The sequence below is a fragment of the Syngnathus acus genome, chromosome 9 (assembly GCF_901709675.1).
Source record: "Syngnathus acus chromosome 9, fSynAcu1.2, whole genome shotgun sequence".
In the NCBI taxonomy this organism is placed as follows: Eukaryota; Metazoa; Chordata; class Actinopteri; order Syngnathiformes; family Syngnathidae; genus Syngnathus; species Syngnathus acus.
The window spans coordinates 16,174,387-16,189,134 of NC_051094.1; the positions used below are offsets into that span (position 1 = coordinate 16,174,387).

General features: G+C 40.0%; 1 protein-coding gene across 1 annotated transcript in view; it reads left to right on the forward strand.

Annotated features, from left to right (window-relative positions):
• Nucleotides 1-731: 731 nt before the first annotated feature.
• adgrd2 (adhesion G protein-coupled receptor D2) overlaps nt 732-14,748 on the forward strand; it is a 43,177-nt gene continuing 29,160 nt past the window's right edge. Inside the window, exons 1-8 of the mRNA XM_037259319.1 lie at nt 732-1,159; nt 1,316-1,373; nt 1,463-1,702; nt 1,792-2,415; nt 6,503-6,625; nt 7,596-7,690; nt 8,784-9,071; nt 14,416-14,527. Coding sequence (XP_037115214.1) covers nt 1,115-1,159; nt 1,316-1,373; nt 1,463-1,702; nt 1,792-2,415; nt 6,503-6,625; nt 7,596-7,690; nt 8,784-9,071; nt 14,416-14,527 — 1,585 coding nt within the window. The 5' untranslated portion in view covers nt 732-1,114. The remainder of the gene's footprint in view (nt 1,160-1,315; nt 1,374-1,462; nt 1,703-1,791; nt 2,416-6,502; nt 6,626-7,595; nt 7,691-8,783; nt 9,072-14,415; nt 14,528-14,748) is intronic.

The following is a 14,748-nucleotide window of genomic DNA, read 5'->3' on the forward strand; positions in this document are numbered from 1 at the left end:
CAAGTGGATACTCGATGGAATACTAATGGTTTATTTCAATTGGTTTGTGCCTAAGTTCAGGCCATAATGATACTTTTTTTTTTTTTACTTTGGCAGTGTCACAACAGTCACTGTCGTATATATAATTGTATAATGATGCATTTTGCTGTATTGTTTCCTAACTAAGAAATCATTAACATGATCAGTGTCTTCACATACCTGTATATAATGTATAAATATAATAATATCAAATGTAATTTGAGCAAATTTGTTACTTAAGTGTCTCAAATCAGTAGCCCTTTGCATTAATCAGAACCCAAAAAGTAGCTTTCATCGTAAAAAAAAAAAAGTTGATGACCCCACCTCATCATTGCAAAAATGCAACCAGAACATCCCTCAAATGTTGCTGTTAAGTACTAATCTTCTATCTACCGTGGAGGATAGCAGTAGATTTTTTGATTAACTTAAAGTCTTATAGAAGTAATAAATAAGAGCTATGTGGTAAAAATGTCCGCTCCCCTGCTGCTCTTGATGAACTCTCTTTGCCAAATGCTTGACACTGCTTGCGTAAGTAGGGTTCTTTGAAAAAAAGGGGAAGAAAATGACTGCATTTGCATGACAAAGCGAGATGGCTTCAGGGTGCTAGAGAAGGAGGGGTATGGTGTCTGGAGAGAGGGAGGAGGAAAGAGAGAAGAGAGGTAGAATAGATGACCCCCCCACCCCACCCACCCCCCGTCACACAGCCGGTGGGATAGCTGACTGTCTGCCAGTTTTGAGACCTCTGCTGGATATGTTGGACGTAGAGGCAGAGGTTCTTGATGATGAGTCTGGATGGATTTACCTTCAGCTGTCCTACACGTGTGGATTTTGTTTCCAGATTACTTAGGGAATGACTTTCAACTGTATTTACTGAAAAACACGGGTTTGATCTTATCTTTACGAAGACCAGATTTTTGAACAACCTGTTGTTTGGTTTGCCTCGGTCCTGTCATGAGACAAAGCATTTTGAATAGCTGTTCCAATCCAGTTTTTTAAACAGTGCATTAATCCAGTGTTTTTTTTCCATCGAGATTTGGGAACCAAGACCAAGTTGGACAAGGATTTTGTTTTAACTGGACATTAGACTGATATAGAGATGACTGGAGCCTTGCATGCTGGACTAATACTGTTTTCTTTTGTGGTAATAAGCTTCTCGTGCTTCTCATATAGCTTTGCATGGCAATGTAATCATAAATAAATATTTTGAACTTGTGAAAAACTTCAGAATTTTGACCGTGATACATGATCGCAAACTATAAATTACAAGTGTTAACACCAATTTGACTTTTTCCTGTAGGTTGTGTGTGAGAGTGAGCCAACACATGTTGGGACTGACAGAGTGGGCGATTCACATGGTAAGTCACTGTTTATTAGTCCTTCAATCCAACCTCATGTAATCAACTTGATAAGTGTGTATGTATAAGACACAAATTTGACTCCCCAGGACAGTCCAGATTGGTTCACTTATCCTCACACTGGGCGTTAGTGCTGGTCAATGACTCACTAGACTTTTCCAGGGCTGAGAGCTCCTGCAGAAGTCAGTTCAGCTCTCTTGCCACCTTGGACCATCTGGAGGTTCGGGAAGAGGTGTTGGAATTACTGCGACAGGCCAGGTACCAGTCACATGTCTGGATCAACAATCCCTCCAAATTGCCATCCCAGCCCTTGCCCCTCTCCAAGCAGTGTGAGTAAACGCCATGGCACTGTACAATCAGTATACCTGCAACAAATTGAAAAACCTTGTAAAATTGAATTCCTGTACTTTTTGTTTAGATTTGCAGTTCTCAGCTTTAAACTTCCCAAAAACAACCAGAGAAGGCTTTGCTCGCGTCAATAGGCCCTTTCCTGCTCTGTCATCAGTCAGTGTGTGTGTTCGTATTCAGTGGGACCCAGAGTGGAATGAAGTGTCCACCATCTTCTCCTATGCTGCTCGTGTCTTCACCAATGAATTCCTACTAAGGGGTCAGAGTGACAAGCAGGGACGGGTCCTCTTGGCACTCATTGTCCATGGGAAACACCTTCCATATAAAGCATATTTCTCAAATGATGGTGGATGGCATCACATCTGTGTCACTTGGAGCAGCAGTCTCTGGGCTATCTATGTGGATGGTGAAAGGAAGGACACGGGAGCAGGTTCAGACACATCTAGAGATATCTATGCTGATGGGATACTAATTCTGGGTCAGGACCAGGACTCATTTGGAGGGAATTTCACTGAGCCCTTTTTTGGAAATATCACTGACCTAAATGTTTGGAATATTTCTCTGGAAAGCCGCCACGTCCGTGCTTTGAATGGATGTTCAGCCATGAATCAAGACATGCTTTTCAGCTGGAACCTTGACCATCTGATCAATCATTCAGCCGTCAAGGAGATCCAAGTGCTTTTGTTTTGTCCAGGTATGACCACATTTAGTACAGTTTGGATTTTCATGTTTTTTCATGAACTGACCTGTTTTTTCATAGTGTCGTGTTGTTCTGGATATTCGGAGCGTTCACATCTATGTGGGCTCAGTCCTGCTACCTTGCAAAAGTAAATCGTTGTCTCTTTCTTTGTCTGCATTGAGATTGCAAGGTGGCAGTCACCTTGACCAGAGTTAATTGGTGTCCGATCGGACTGATTAACACTTTTACTGCAGTTGGTCAAATGTCTTTATGGTTGTATGAATAGATCACAGCAACTTATTTCAACATAAAAGAAATGTAATTTTAGTGGCTGAAAACACGACTATCTGAAAAAAAGTCATCGCGTTTGTTAGTGTTTCCACATAGACTGTGAAAATTGTTGACACTTGAACACGTACACATGCTTACGTTCAGTCTATGCATGCATTAGTGCATTACAACTAAAACAATAATGGATGACCCGCGGCCCTCGTGGGGACAAAGCGGTACAGAAAATGGATAGATGGATAAATGTTTTGCTTTCACAGGTCAAATTTATGCTAAAATAAAGAAAACTGCACAAATTAATGTGAAAGATAGTTTATCTAGTTCAGTTGTTAGTTAACGTGCTAAACTCTGACGTGCAATCTAAAGCATTCAATACAACTTCACAGAATTCTACCAAAAAAGTTTATCTTAAAAATGTCAGTAAACCATAATCTGTGAAATCTGTTTTCTTCTCACTTTGTTTCATGTTTTATGAAACATCCATCCATCCATCCATCCATCCATCCATCCGTCCGTCCGTCCGTCCGTCCATCCATCCATCCATGATCTATACCACTTGTCTCCACAGGGGTCGTGGGCATGCTGGAGCCTATCCCAGCAGTCATTGGGCAATGATATACAAATACAGAGTGCGCTTCTTAAGCATAAACACTTAACTACCGTAGTTTTCGGACTATAAATCGCGCCGGACTATAAACCGCACTAGCTAAAATTCGGGGATATTTTAGTTTTTTTCTCATATAAGCCGCACCGGACTAAAAGCCGCACGTGCGCACGAGTTGTTTACAAATAAAGACAGTCCACAGAAACCCTTTTTAAAGTTTTAATAACACACTGTAACATGTCTTTCTAAACGCTGCCTGTGACGCAGCAGTAGTCCCGCAGCAACACGGAAGTGTGCACGCGAGTTATTTACAAAGAAAGACGGTACACAGAAAGCCTTTTTAAAGTTTTAATAACATACCTTAACATTTCTTTCCGTCTTCATCTTCCTCCTGTGCACTGAAACCATCGAAGTCTTCCTCCTCAGTGTCCGATTGGAATAGCGTTAGATATCCTTCGCCACACACTTTCAAAGTCTCTCTTTCGTCGTCGCTTTTATGCATTTTTTCTAGCATTTTCCATGATGAGGGTCTGTTCATGCTAATTTTATTCATGCATGAAGCGCTAAGTTACATTAAACTAGCGAGCTACATGTAGAGCTCCAGAGTAGACGTGACTAGGAAATAAAGAAAAGGGTGACGTAACACGATGTCATCAACAATGGGCCAAATCGACTGCCTTTAACTTAAAAGCGGTATAATATGCATTCCTTTTGTCCCCCATAATGACGGTTTGTGTATACCTTTCAGTAATGTCCGTCTTGATTTTGTTCTGTCTCTTCTTTGTGTGAATTATACAACACTATTTGCCTGGCGGATGGACATGCGATCAACACACCACTTTTCTCCCCAGTGACCGTGTCACATATCCCTCTGCCCAGCAAAGCGGTTCCGCACGACAGCGGTCCACAGCCTTTTTACAAGTGTATAAAAGTGATCATCACAAAAATCACGGAAAAAATCTTATATAAGCCGCACTAAAATTTTGTCCGAAATTTACGGTAATCAAGACACTACATCAATAAATAAAATATACATTAAAAAAATGGAACCCTCTTGACTGACCGAAATTAAGCAGTTGTTTTCTTCTTTTTTAATTGCAGCCTTTCCGATTTGATTTTTTTTTTTTTACTAAATTGCAAAATCAATTTAAATGTAGTTAATTGTTTAGCTCTAAAAGCAAGACATATTGTTGATCAAACTTAAAGTTCTGCCTCAGGTTTCATTATGTAAAGCGTGGTAAATATTAGCGATGGGTCGATACCACTTTTTTTATATCCGATACCGATACCAATGATGCAGCCTCGAGAATCGGCCATTGCAGTACCGAGCCGATTCTTTTTGTCACTCTTAAATTATGTTTGATGTAATTTAAAACACCGCACTCACGACTATTCTACTTCCCCAAAGAAAGGAGGAAAACACAAAGAAGTCATGTATTGTGGCATAAGTAAAAGGCAAATTTTTAAGGCCTGACTGACTACCAATGAGTGAGTCAAAACACCAGTGAACAAAGAAAAAAAAAGACATTATTACGTAATAAAGACCATACACGTATAAACACGCCCCCAACTGCATTCCTGCTGGGTGAGAGACCTGGTCTGTCACAGTATCCTGTATTTTACAGGCATTAGGCAATATAATTCAGCTACTTTGTGTCACCAAAGTCTGCTCAAAAGTAATTGGACACCCTGTTAGAGCACTGTCTGCTTTTGCAACAAACCTTGTGCTCTGCTCATAGAATCCTGTATGAGCCCCCCCCCCCCCCACACACACTACATTCAATGTGACTCCCATCAGAGCGTAGACTGCAACGTCCATATTGTAAAGCACAGCAGAGGAGGGCCACTTTGACCCCTCCCCATGCCAACTGCGACTGACTAACTGAATGCACATAGCACTTTATTCATGCCTTTTAAATTGCCTCTCAAGGTCAAATGAAGTGTTTGGAAATTAATTGAAATGACTATCAACGAATGGGTCTATTTTAATAGATTTCCACCACACTAGGTTATAAGGCACATGTATGTGAAATCATTCATTCTAATTGTATACGGTATGTTTGATTGTTAGTGTGTTAGTGTGCAGGTGTGAGCTACTTCTTTAGTGTGTGCTGTACTTGTGATGATGAACACTGCACATCGCAGTAGCAAATCTCACTTCCTTTTCGTGACATGGGAAGGCACCAATGAAATTAAGAGATACCAATAAACTGGCAGAATGCCAATTCAACCGTTTAACTAAGTAGTGTGCTATATAATATGAAAAAAGGTACTTTTGGGTATACAGTGATCCCTTGCTACTTCGCGTTTCGTTTATCGCGGCTTCACTACATCGTGGATTCTTTTTCCTAATTAAAAAAACATTTAGAAGTCAAAATAAAACTTCTAAATTGAGGAAACTTGTCTAACCTTTAGGACAATGTAGTATTGCTACAGATGTTCGTTTACATTCCTTTAGAAGTCCGTTTTCACGTGTTAGCACGATCGCGAATTAGCATCTTTCCGCTAACTCCGTTAGCCTGCCCAGTACTTCTTGTTGGTTACCGTACTTCGCGGATTTCACTTATTGTGTTTTTTTTAACCAATTATCCGCGATAAAAGAGGGATTACTGTATAAATCGGTTTCCTTCTGTGTCCACACACTATCTCCCATGAATTACGACTGTGTGTAGTTCCACCGGCTTAACTTTAGTAAATTGAACCAGAAAATCAATGGATTCCATGCAAAATACGATGTAAATTCGTTTTTTTAAATTAAATTATGCGATAAAGTAAGCTATGTGTAAAACGTAGGATCCAATTTTATTGATAACACCCGTTCAATAAAATAGCTTTTCACTATTTTCTTGTCATATTCTGAGAGTGCGAACGCAAGATTGAAAAGATGTCAATGAGTCAATGGGTAAATATATGTGCACCTCAGACTGGAAACACATCAGTAATAAACAGACAACACACACAAGCATCACAACTTCATCCTTTCTGATATACTATTGATCCTGCACAAAGAAATGCACACACAAGATGCTGCATAATTGCAATATGAATAGCATGTTTTTGTTTTGTGTTTTATTCTTCTGCATTGAGATTAACTTGTTTCTATTGAACAGTGACAATGTTTATTTTCCTCTCAATTATGAACGCATTTAGTTGGAAACCTGTCTTTTCTGTCTGATTGTGCTAATTGGCACTTGTGTGACGTGTGAACAGCAAAACACCAGCAGATGTCACTGCAAGGCTGCAGAACGCTGCAGATCCAGCCAGATCAACACCCACGAATGAGTCTGTCGGACTGCTCTGACCCGCTGCCATTTATCTGTGTGAGTAGCAGAGGTATGTATAATTTTGAGATGCTTTTGCAATTTCTGAGGTAAATGCAAATAGTAGACTGTAAACTACCAATGTATCAACATCCAGGTCGAAATATTCCTTGCTTTGGTCTGCAATTGAACCTTGCTCTACCAGCTAAGTCCAGTGATGCTTGAGAGATTTTAATATTGAACGGTTCCTTTTTCACTTCTAAATAAGTCACATCTAAACTTTAATGTAAATTCATAAATGATTATACAAAGTGGCGCGGTGGTGCCACTATGTATAATAATAACACTTCTGCTTCACAATGCAGAGATGCCGGGTTCAATTCTGGCTCTGGCCTTCGTGTGTGGAGTTTGCATGTGCTTGTGTAGATTTTTAAAATTGTGACATAACAGTTTTACAGTTGAAGGGACTGGAATTAAGATGTAAGCATTACACCGGTCCAGTTCAGGTATCTATATGTCTAAAGAAATAATGATACATACGTATATGGGACAACTAATTCACCAATTCAGATCTTGACATGCAAAAAAAGAGCATGTTATTCACAAACACATTGAACTTGCTCATATGCATCCATCCAACATAATAATGCATTGTAACCAAACAGGTATGCAATAAAGGGCATAAAATGTCTAATTAGTACATGGTTTAGCTTTATAGTAGTAGGCGGCATGTGTGAGATATCGGGGTACAGAACTGCCTCCCGTCCCTCTTCAAACCGCCTCTAAGTTCTGTTACACCCCAATTATAGTTCTTTCAGGTGCATGCAACACAGGTTTGACAGGTTTCTCATCTGCACCATGATTGGCATGGTAAATGATTTTGATAAGGTTAAACATCTCGTCAAGCATCTTGTCATGTTTACCTGTCCCTACACTTCCACTTGATGTAGCCAGAAATGCATCTTTTACACATCATATCAATGCATCAACACCATTTTGTTGTTTATGTTATTGTTGTTTATGTTATTGTTGTTTTGACCCAGAACGCTACCTGAAGATGAAACAGATGAGTGAGGCCCAAATCTCTCAACCCACTACCTTTATGAATCATCTGATGAAGCTTTCCAACAACACCCAGGTAGAAAACCCAGACATTTTTATCCTTCTCATTTTCCTTCCATGACTTTATATGAATTTACTGTTCCTCAGAGTTCCACACTCAATTACAAACCCCGATTCCAATGAAGTTGATTTGCAAATCAAAGACATGATATTTAATGTTCAAAGAGATAAAAACACTTTGTATCAAGCATTCTCTTATTTTGAATTTGATGCCTGCAATACATTCGAAGAAAGGTAGGACAGAAGCAACAAATGAAAAGGAAAGTGAAGGAAAGCTAAAAAAAAAAAAATCATTCCATGATGATCATGATCATTTGGTATAAAGAGTGCAGTCCTGAAATGCTTAGTTGTTCACTAGTAAGTGTGGGGTGAGGTTCTCCATTTTGGGAACAGCTACATTTTCAATGTCCAATACATAGTTGGACATTGGAAATGGGCTTTTTATGTCAGTCATTGTGCTGAGTTGAAAGCCTATCAAGATTTAAAGTAGTGTGAAACATGGATTTCTTGTTGTGCCTGGGTTGAATAAACACTGAGGACAAACAACTTTTATTTTGTCAGATTAATGTACATTCCTATAGTTTCTTGCCTGTAGCAATATTTTATTTATTCTAGTTCTTGTTATATGTACAGTAATAGCCTATACTATACTATTACTTGTACTTTTGTTTTTTCTAGTATGTCTATAAAGGATACACACAAATGAATTATCACAAACTAATATTTTCTTGTATATATTAACATCATGTGTCAATAGAACTTGAAACTTCTAGGGGGGGGGAAACATTTCATATAATCTAATACAGTGGTACCTCTACTTACAAACACTGATACTTACGAACCTTTCGAGATACGAACTGGAGTCTCGCGATTCTTTTGCTTCTACATACAAACCAATTTTCGACTTCCGAACCGACGCCACAGTCACACCAACCGGCTTGTCTCCTTTGCTCTGCCATTCCCTGTTCGTCTCGGCTTGTTAGCAGTGTATAATACAAGTACAGTATGTTATTATGTATTATGTAGTATGAGATTTCCCAGACCTTACTTTGAAGTGTTGTTATTGAACGTGATCTGAAAAAAACCAACAGGGCTCTCTCGTCTCTCAGGCAGTACTGGGACAACAGTCATCAGGGCTGAACAGCTTGGCCGAAGCTTCCGCCCTCCTGGATGTGTCCGTCCAGGCTCTGCAGAACACAAGGCAGGAGGGACTTCAGCCAACAGACATGGTTTCCCTCATCCAGTTGCTGTCTCTGGCTGCTGATGTCCCCCCACAGCTTTCCGATTCCACCAACCACACCAAGGCGAGCGTTCAGGAACTAAGTCAGCACTTCATCAGTGTCGCCGACAGCATCATCAGCCAGGACAATGCCTTCAAGTGGCAGGCCATCAAAGAGGTAGCACGCACTGCTTTGCGCCTTCTTATCGCCTCCTTGCCTTGTTGCACTTTTGGCTCTGCTTTGAAGCTTTTTAAGTGGTGATTTACCGGTCATCTGGTCAAATACATGTGTAGAAAACAAACTCCACACAACCTTACAATCGGTAAAAAAACAAACAAAACACCGTTATATGTGGGCTTGCAACAGCCGCATATTGTACATTTTATTTCCGCACTGCTCGTTACGATATTACTGTACACTCAAATAGTCCTCATGAACTCAAACACCATCAATCTTATAGTCATGGGTATAAGCCTTATACGTAAGTAAATCAACATTTTTATATTAATTTGAAGGCTCACTCATCTATGAAAGGTTTTTGCATGCATTACTTGAAGCATGGAGATCCATCCATCCATCCATTTTCTGAACCGCTTAGTCCCCACGGGGGTCGCGGGAGTGCTGGAGCCTATCCCAGCCGTCAACGGGCAGTAGGCGGGGGACACCCTGAACCGGTTGCCAGCCGATCGCAGGGCACACAGAGACAAACAACCATTTGCACTCGCACTCACACCTAGGGACAATTTGGAGTCTTCAATCAGCCTACCAAGCATGTTTTTGGGATGTGGGAGGAAACCGGAGTGCCCGGAGAAAACCCACGCGGGCCCGGGGAGAACATGCAAACTCCACACAGGGAGGGCCGGAGGTGGAATCGAACCCGCACCCTCCTAACTGTGAGGCGGACGTGCTACCCAGTGCGCCACCGAGCCGCCAAGCATGGAGATACGTATATTAATTTTGAAAATAATATAGTTAATTCGGGTTTTTTTGTGAGTTTCACAGTGGACTAATGGTTAATGTGTCTGTCTCACAATCAACATGTTCTACGGCGGGGATCCTCACTTAAAACACAGTGGTTGAAAGTGATTTCTCAGGGCAAACGTCTGAACCTCAAAATGTTCTGTAGCCGATAATATCAAAATGGCACATATTGTTTTCTATATTTGTTGTTTTGCAAATGTGATGTTAGATTTGTCACGCAAAAATAGAACCTGTCTGCAGCAAAAATGAATTAATTTTGATCCTGCCAAAGGACAACAATACAAGAAACTGAATAAGTTTGTTCCCCAAACAGGGAAACGCAATATCTAAACCCTTAAAACAATTCACATCTGAATACAAAGAACACCAACACTTAAGTAACTTAAGTAACCCACTAAAAAGACACAAAAATATCTGGCTTGGAATTGGATACGGATTGTATTTTGATGCCTGCAACACACAAAAAAAAAACAAAGGCTGGTAAACAGTTCAAGGTAAAACTGCACCGTTACCTGCAACTCAAAAAAATATAGGCTGGTAAACAATTCAAGGTATTACAGCACTGTTATCACAGACATACATTTCAAGTAACACTGAGCAGGCAAATTAAGAAATCAGAACAAGTACGTGCACAGCAAAAGTAAAAAGAATGATTGGTTTACCATTGAGGAATCTCCCAGCTCTATTGGCAGATTCCTTTTTATGATCCAAATCTTTTTTTAACATTTATTTACCCAGGAAAACAATTAAGAACAAGTTCTTATTTACAACTGCGGCCTGAACTGCGACAAAAATGTCTCCTCATTTTTGCTTATGCTGTCCCCAAATGACAGTAACAATGGCAAACATTCAGTGTCTATTTTGTGGCTGTCAGTTCAATAGTTTTCCTGTACTGGGCTCTCATTTCCGTTTGCTCGCAAGTTCAGTGGACACGTTTAGTCAAAGCTTGCGTTTCTTTTGGAAGTGCTTCTCTAATGTTTTGCTTTTTATCTAAGTCAAAATGTGAGGCACTTGCTTCTAGAAAATGGAAAAGTCTGTTACAGGTCTGTCCTTTATTAATAACCTTATAGTCTTAGTAAACTTTCCTAACTTTTGACAAAGCCATGTCTTCCATTCTGCAAAATTATTCCTTGTAAACAAATGGCTTTATCGGCTCATTATGGTCACAATACTAAATGTACTACTGTGACAGTGGCGTATGTGAGGAAAAAAACAGCAGCTTGACAATGCACATAGTAATTCAATTCCATACGTCCACATTAGACCTTGACTTGGTCCAAACCCAGACTGCAATCTGATATCTGCACATATCTGATATACAGCTTCCACATCAAATCAAATCAAATAAAAAGATCAAATCAAATCAATCTTTATTTTCCAAGTTTGAGCATGCCAAACAAGGAATTTGACTCCGGTACATCTCGGCCTCAGTACAACATTTAGGTAGCTAACAACATTCAGGACATGTGCAAAAATCGACAATTCTTCTCAAACATCCCCTGATCCTAAACTCCCAGGAGGGCAAGGAAAAACTCAAAACTCCTACTAGGGGAAATGAGAAACCTTGAGAAGAGACCACAGATTGGAAGATCCCTCTTCCAGGATGACCAGGCTGCAATGGATGCAGAGAGGACACATAGTACACATAATATGGACAATCCAAAATCACAAAACATGTTTCTTAATTGAACACTCTAAAATGACCATAGCTGTGATTGTGAGTGTGAATATTTTTTTTTTGTAGATATGCTTCTGTGTCTTTGGGTTGAGAAGACGAGTTCATCCTAGCCAGGTCATCAGTCAGATACAGAGCAGATCTACACAACGCAAACAATCATTCACAATCACATTCACAGTTCAGGATGAAAAACCCTGTTGCCCAAAGCCAGCTGAGATAAGCTACTGTATTTATAATTTATCTTCTCAAAGCATAACCAGACTTTGAAATACAACAAAATGTCAACCACACAATTACAGTCACTTTAGTTACTCAAGTAACTGTAATTGTATGGTTTGGTAGGCGATCAAAAGCTTGAGCGGATTCCCGCTTCTTATCACTAGAGGGCAATGTGTTTTTATTCATAAATGGATTTACTGGTGATTATCAGGGACAAGTGAACACCGCCATCATTTGCATTATCAAGCTGCTTATTTCTGGATCAAAACATATTCTGGCTCAAATATTTTCACACTTTTAGGATTTCTCTACATGAAACCTACAAACTAAGATTACATTAAAAAAACGGCACAGAAACTCACATTCACACAGATTGATAGAATAAATAAAGAAACAACTGTGCTTTTTTTCCACAGCATTTTTCAGTGTAGTGAAAAGCGTTATATGATTCTTATCTATTTTCTATCCACATTTTCAACACAACTTGTCCTCCTTAGTGTTGCCAGTACCAGGAGTCTGTTTCAGTAACTTTGGGCGAGATGCACGGTAGACTGGTTGGCACTAAGCCACAGATTCGCAGGGCACATACAAACTATTCACACTCATATTCACACTTACGGGAAGTTTAACATCTTCAATTCACCCAAACATGCATGAAGTGGGAGGAGGAAGTTAGGAGCAAAAAATCTTTACACAGGGAGAACATGCAAACTCCGTACTAAGATGCTTAATCGAAGATTTAAACGCCGATAACCTGTAAGGCCCACATGCTTCCCAATATTCTGTTCAGCCTGTGATTAATATTAATAATAATAATAATTGCCCTTGGCATGCAGTTCAGGGTGTAGTCTGCCTTTTGCTCGATGTCAGGTGGGATAGGTCCCAGCACCCCCCCTGAACAGGATAAGCAGTAATGAAAATGGATGAATTGCTAATAATAATAATAATTCCGTGATGTGCGCAGGGGTGTCAAACTCACTTTTGTCACGGGCCGCATTGTAGTCATAGTTTCCCTCGGAGGGCCATTATGATATCATGATGTTATTATGTCAATGCCTTATATTGTATACTGTATAGGCTGAATAACTAGTTTTGAAATCAGAGACTAGTAAAAACTGTTTAAATATTTTAAAAAGATGAATGCTAATAAACATTTCTAGCATTTGTTCTATTTTTTTAAAGTGAAGACAATTTGTAATTTTAGTGTTGACATGAAGTCGATGCACAATTTGTCTTCACGGGCCACATAAAATAATTTGGTGCGCCGTATCTGGACCCCGGGCCTTGAGTTTGACACCTATGTGCTCGTGGATCCATAAGGAGGCAACCCATGGCAAGTGTGTTCATATTCGCACTTGCCTCCCTTCCCCCAGGCCTCTCAACACTCCAAGGCCATCTCAGCCCAGATTCAATAGATGAGCATCTCTTTGACAAACTGTTTCCATGCTGTAACCGCCTCCTTGCCACACTGCCCCTAGCTGTATCCAAGGTTCAGCTCTCCTGATCATTGTGTTAAGAATGAGTGGTTTCAAAACTGACAATGTAAAAATGTACGATTACCCCTGCATTAGAGGCTTATCCATTGGACTCTGTGAGTGTTATTCAGCCAAACTGTACTTAGAGTCTGAGATGAGAAAATTTTCGGTTGCGATGGAGTACGAGGTTAAAAATACTGTTAAATACTTCTTAATTAATAAATAATGGCCTTTGAATATTAATTAAAGAGACACTTCACGAGGCTGAACGTGGGCACTTATATGATAGGGCTGTCTGTAAAAATGATGTCACCACTAAAAATCATGCCACTAAAAGAATCTGTGGTAATTTAAGGGCTTTTTGGGGATGAGATTTATGACACACCTCCCATATTTGGAGCTGGCTTTCTGTTTTTTTTTCCCTCTGACCCTATGTCACTGGAGGCAGGTAGGCGAGCATTGCAATGCGTATTGTTTCCTGGCTTGGTATGTCACGTTTTATTGTCACCTAGTGTCTGAAAAGGTGATTAATTACCACCAAAATTCATATGCACCTTCCAACACTTCAACGTGTGGAAATATAAACGCGTTCTATACAATATTCCGGATTTACTTAACGTCAACTGCTATGAGTAAAACCGACTATCACCTCCACAGAATAAAGACTATTGTGCTGATTTTTTTATAGGTTGAGGTGGAGATCAGAAGGAATGTGCATATACATTTTGGTGGTGTTAATCATCAGCCCAAAAAGCTCTGTGCAATGATTTTGAATTGATAAATCAGTCCCTACTGTGACTCCCACCGAGACATGAATGGAGGGGACGAGGGCATGGCCATATTCCAAATTAAAAGTGGCCGTTTTTCAAGGCATTACTAGTTGTGTTGTTTCTCCAACATGAATGGATTAAATAGAAAATGGAAACAATTTTCATTTCCCTGATTGAAAAATACATAAACTGACCGTCACTTTAATGATCAAATTTGATGCTGGAAGCTGTTTTAAGATGATATCAACTCCATATTGTGTTCCATTATTAGTTGATATAATGGTCTGATGCCACAATATTCTGTGTAACTGCATGCTTTCATACAGCTCTACAGCTGAGCTTAGTATAATGTAGAAGACAGGGTGATTGGTAATGTGGCAGTGTTGCATGTGTTCCAGGTGGTGAATGGTCCCATGGATGTGGTGAAGAGTATTGACCGGATGGTGGCCAGCTTAAGCCCCGGGTTGATGGCAGAGAGAGATCACCTGACATTTCATAGCCCCAACATCAGTGAGTGTCACACGATGGCGATAGGGGACTCAAGCAACGCAACTTAAATAGTTTCTGGTGGTGGGGTGGGTGGGGCTAACCATAGCCCTGCCAGAAATCGGTGTAGTTAAGCCCACCGATGTCCTCTCACACATTTTCAGGAACCCGTTTTTTTTCTTTTCTTTTTTTTTTCCCAGGCGTAGCAAAAGCGCTGGTACTCTGTACTTAAGCAGAAGTACAGA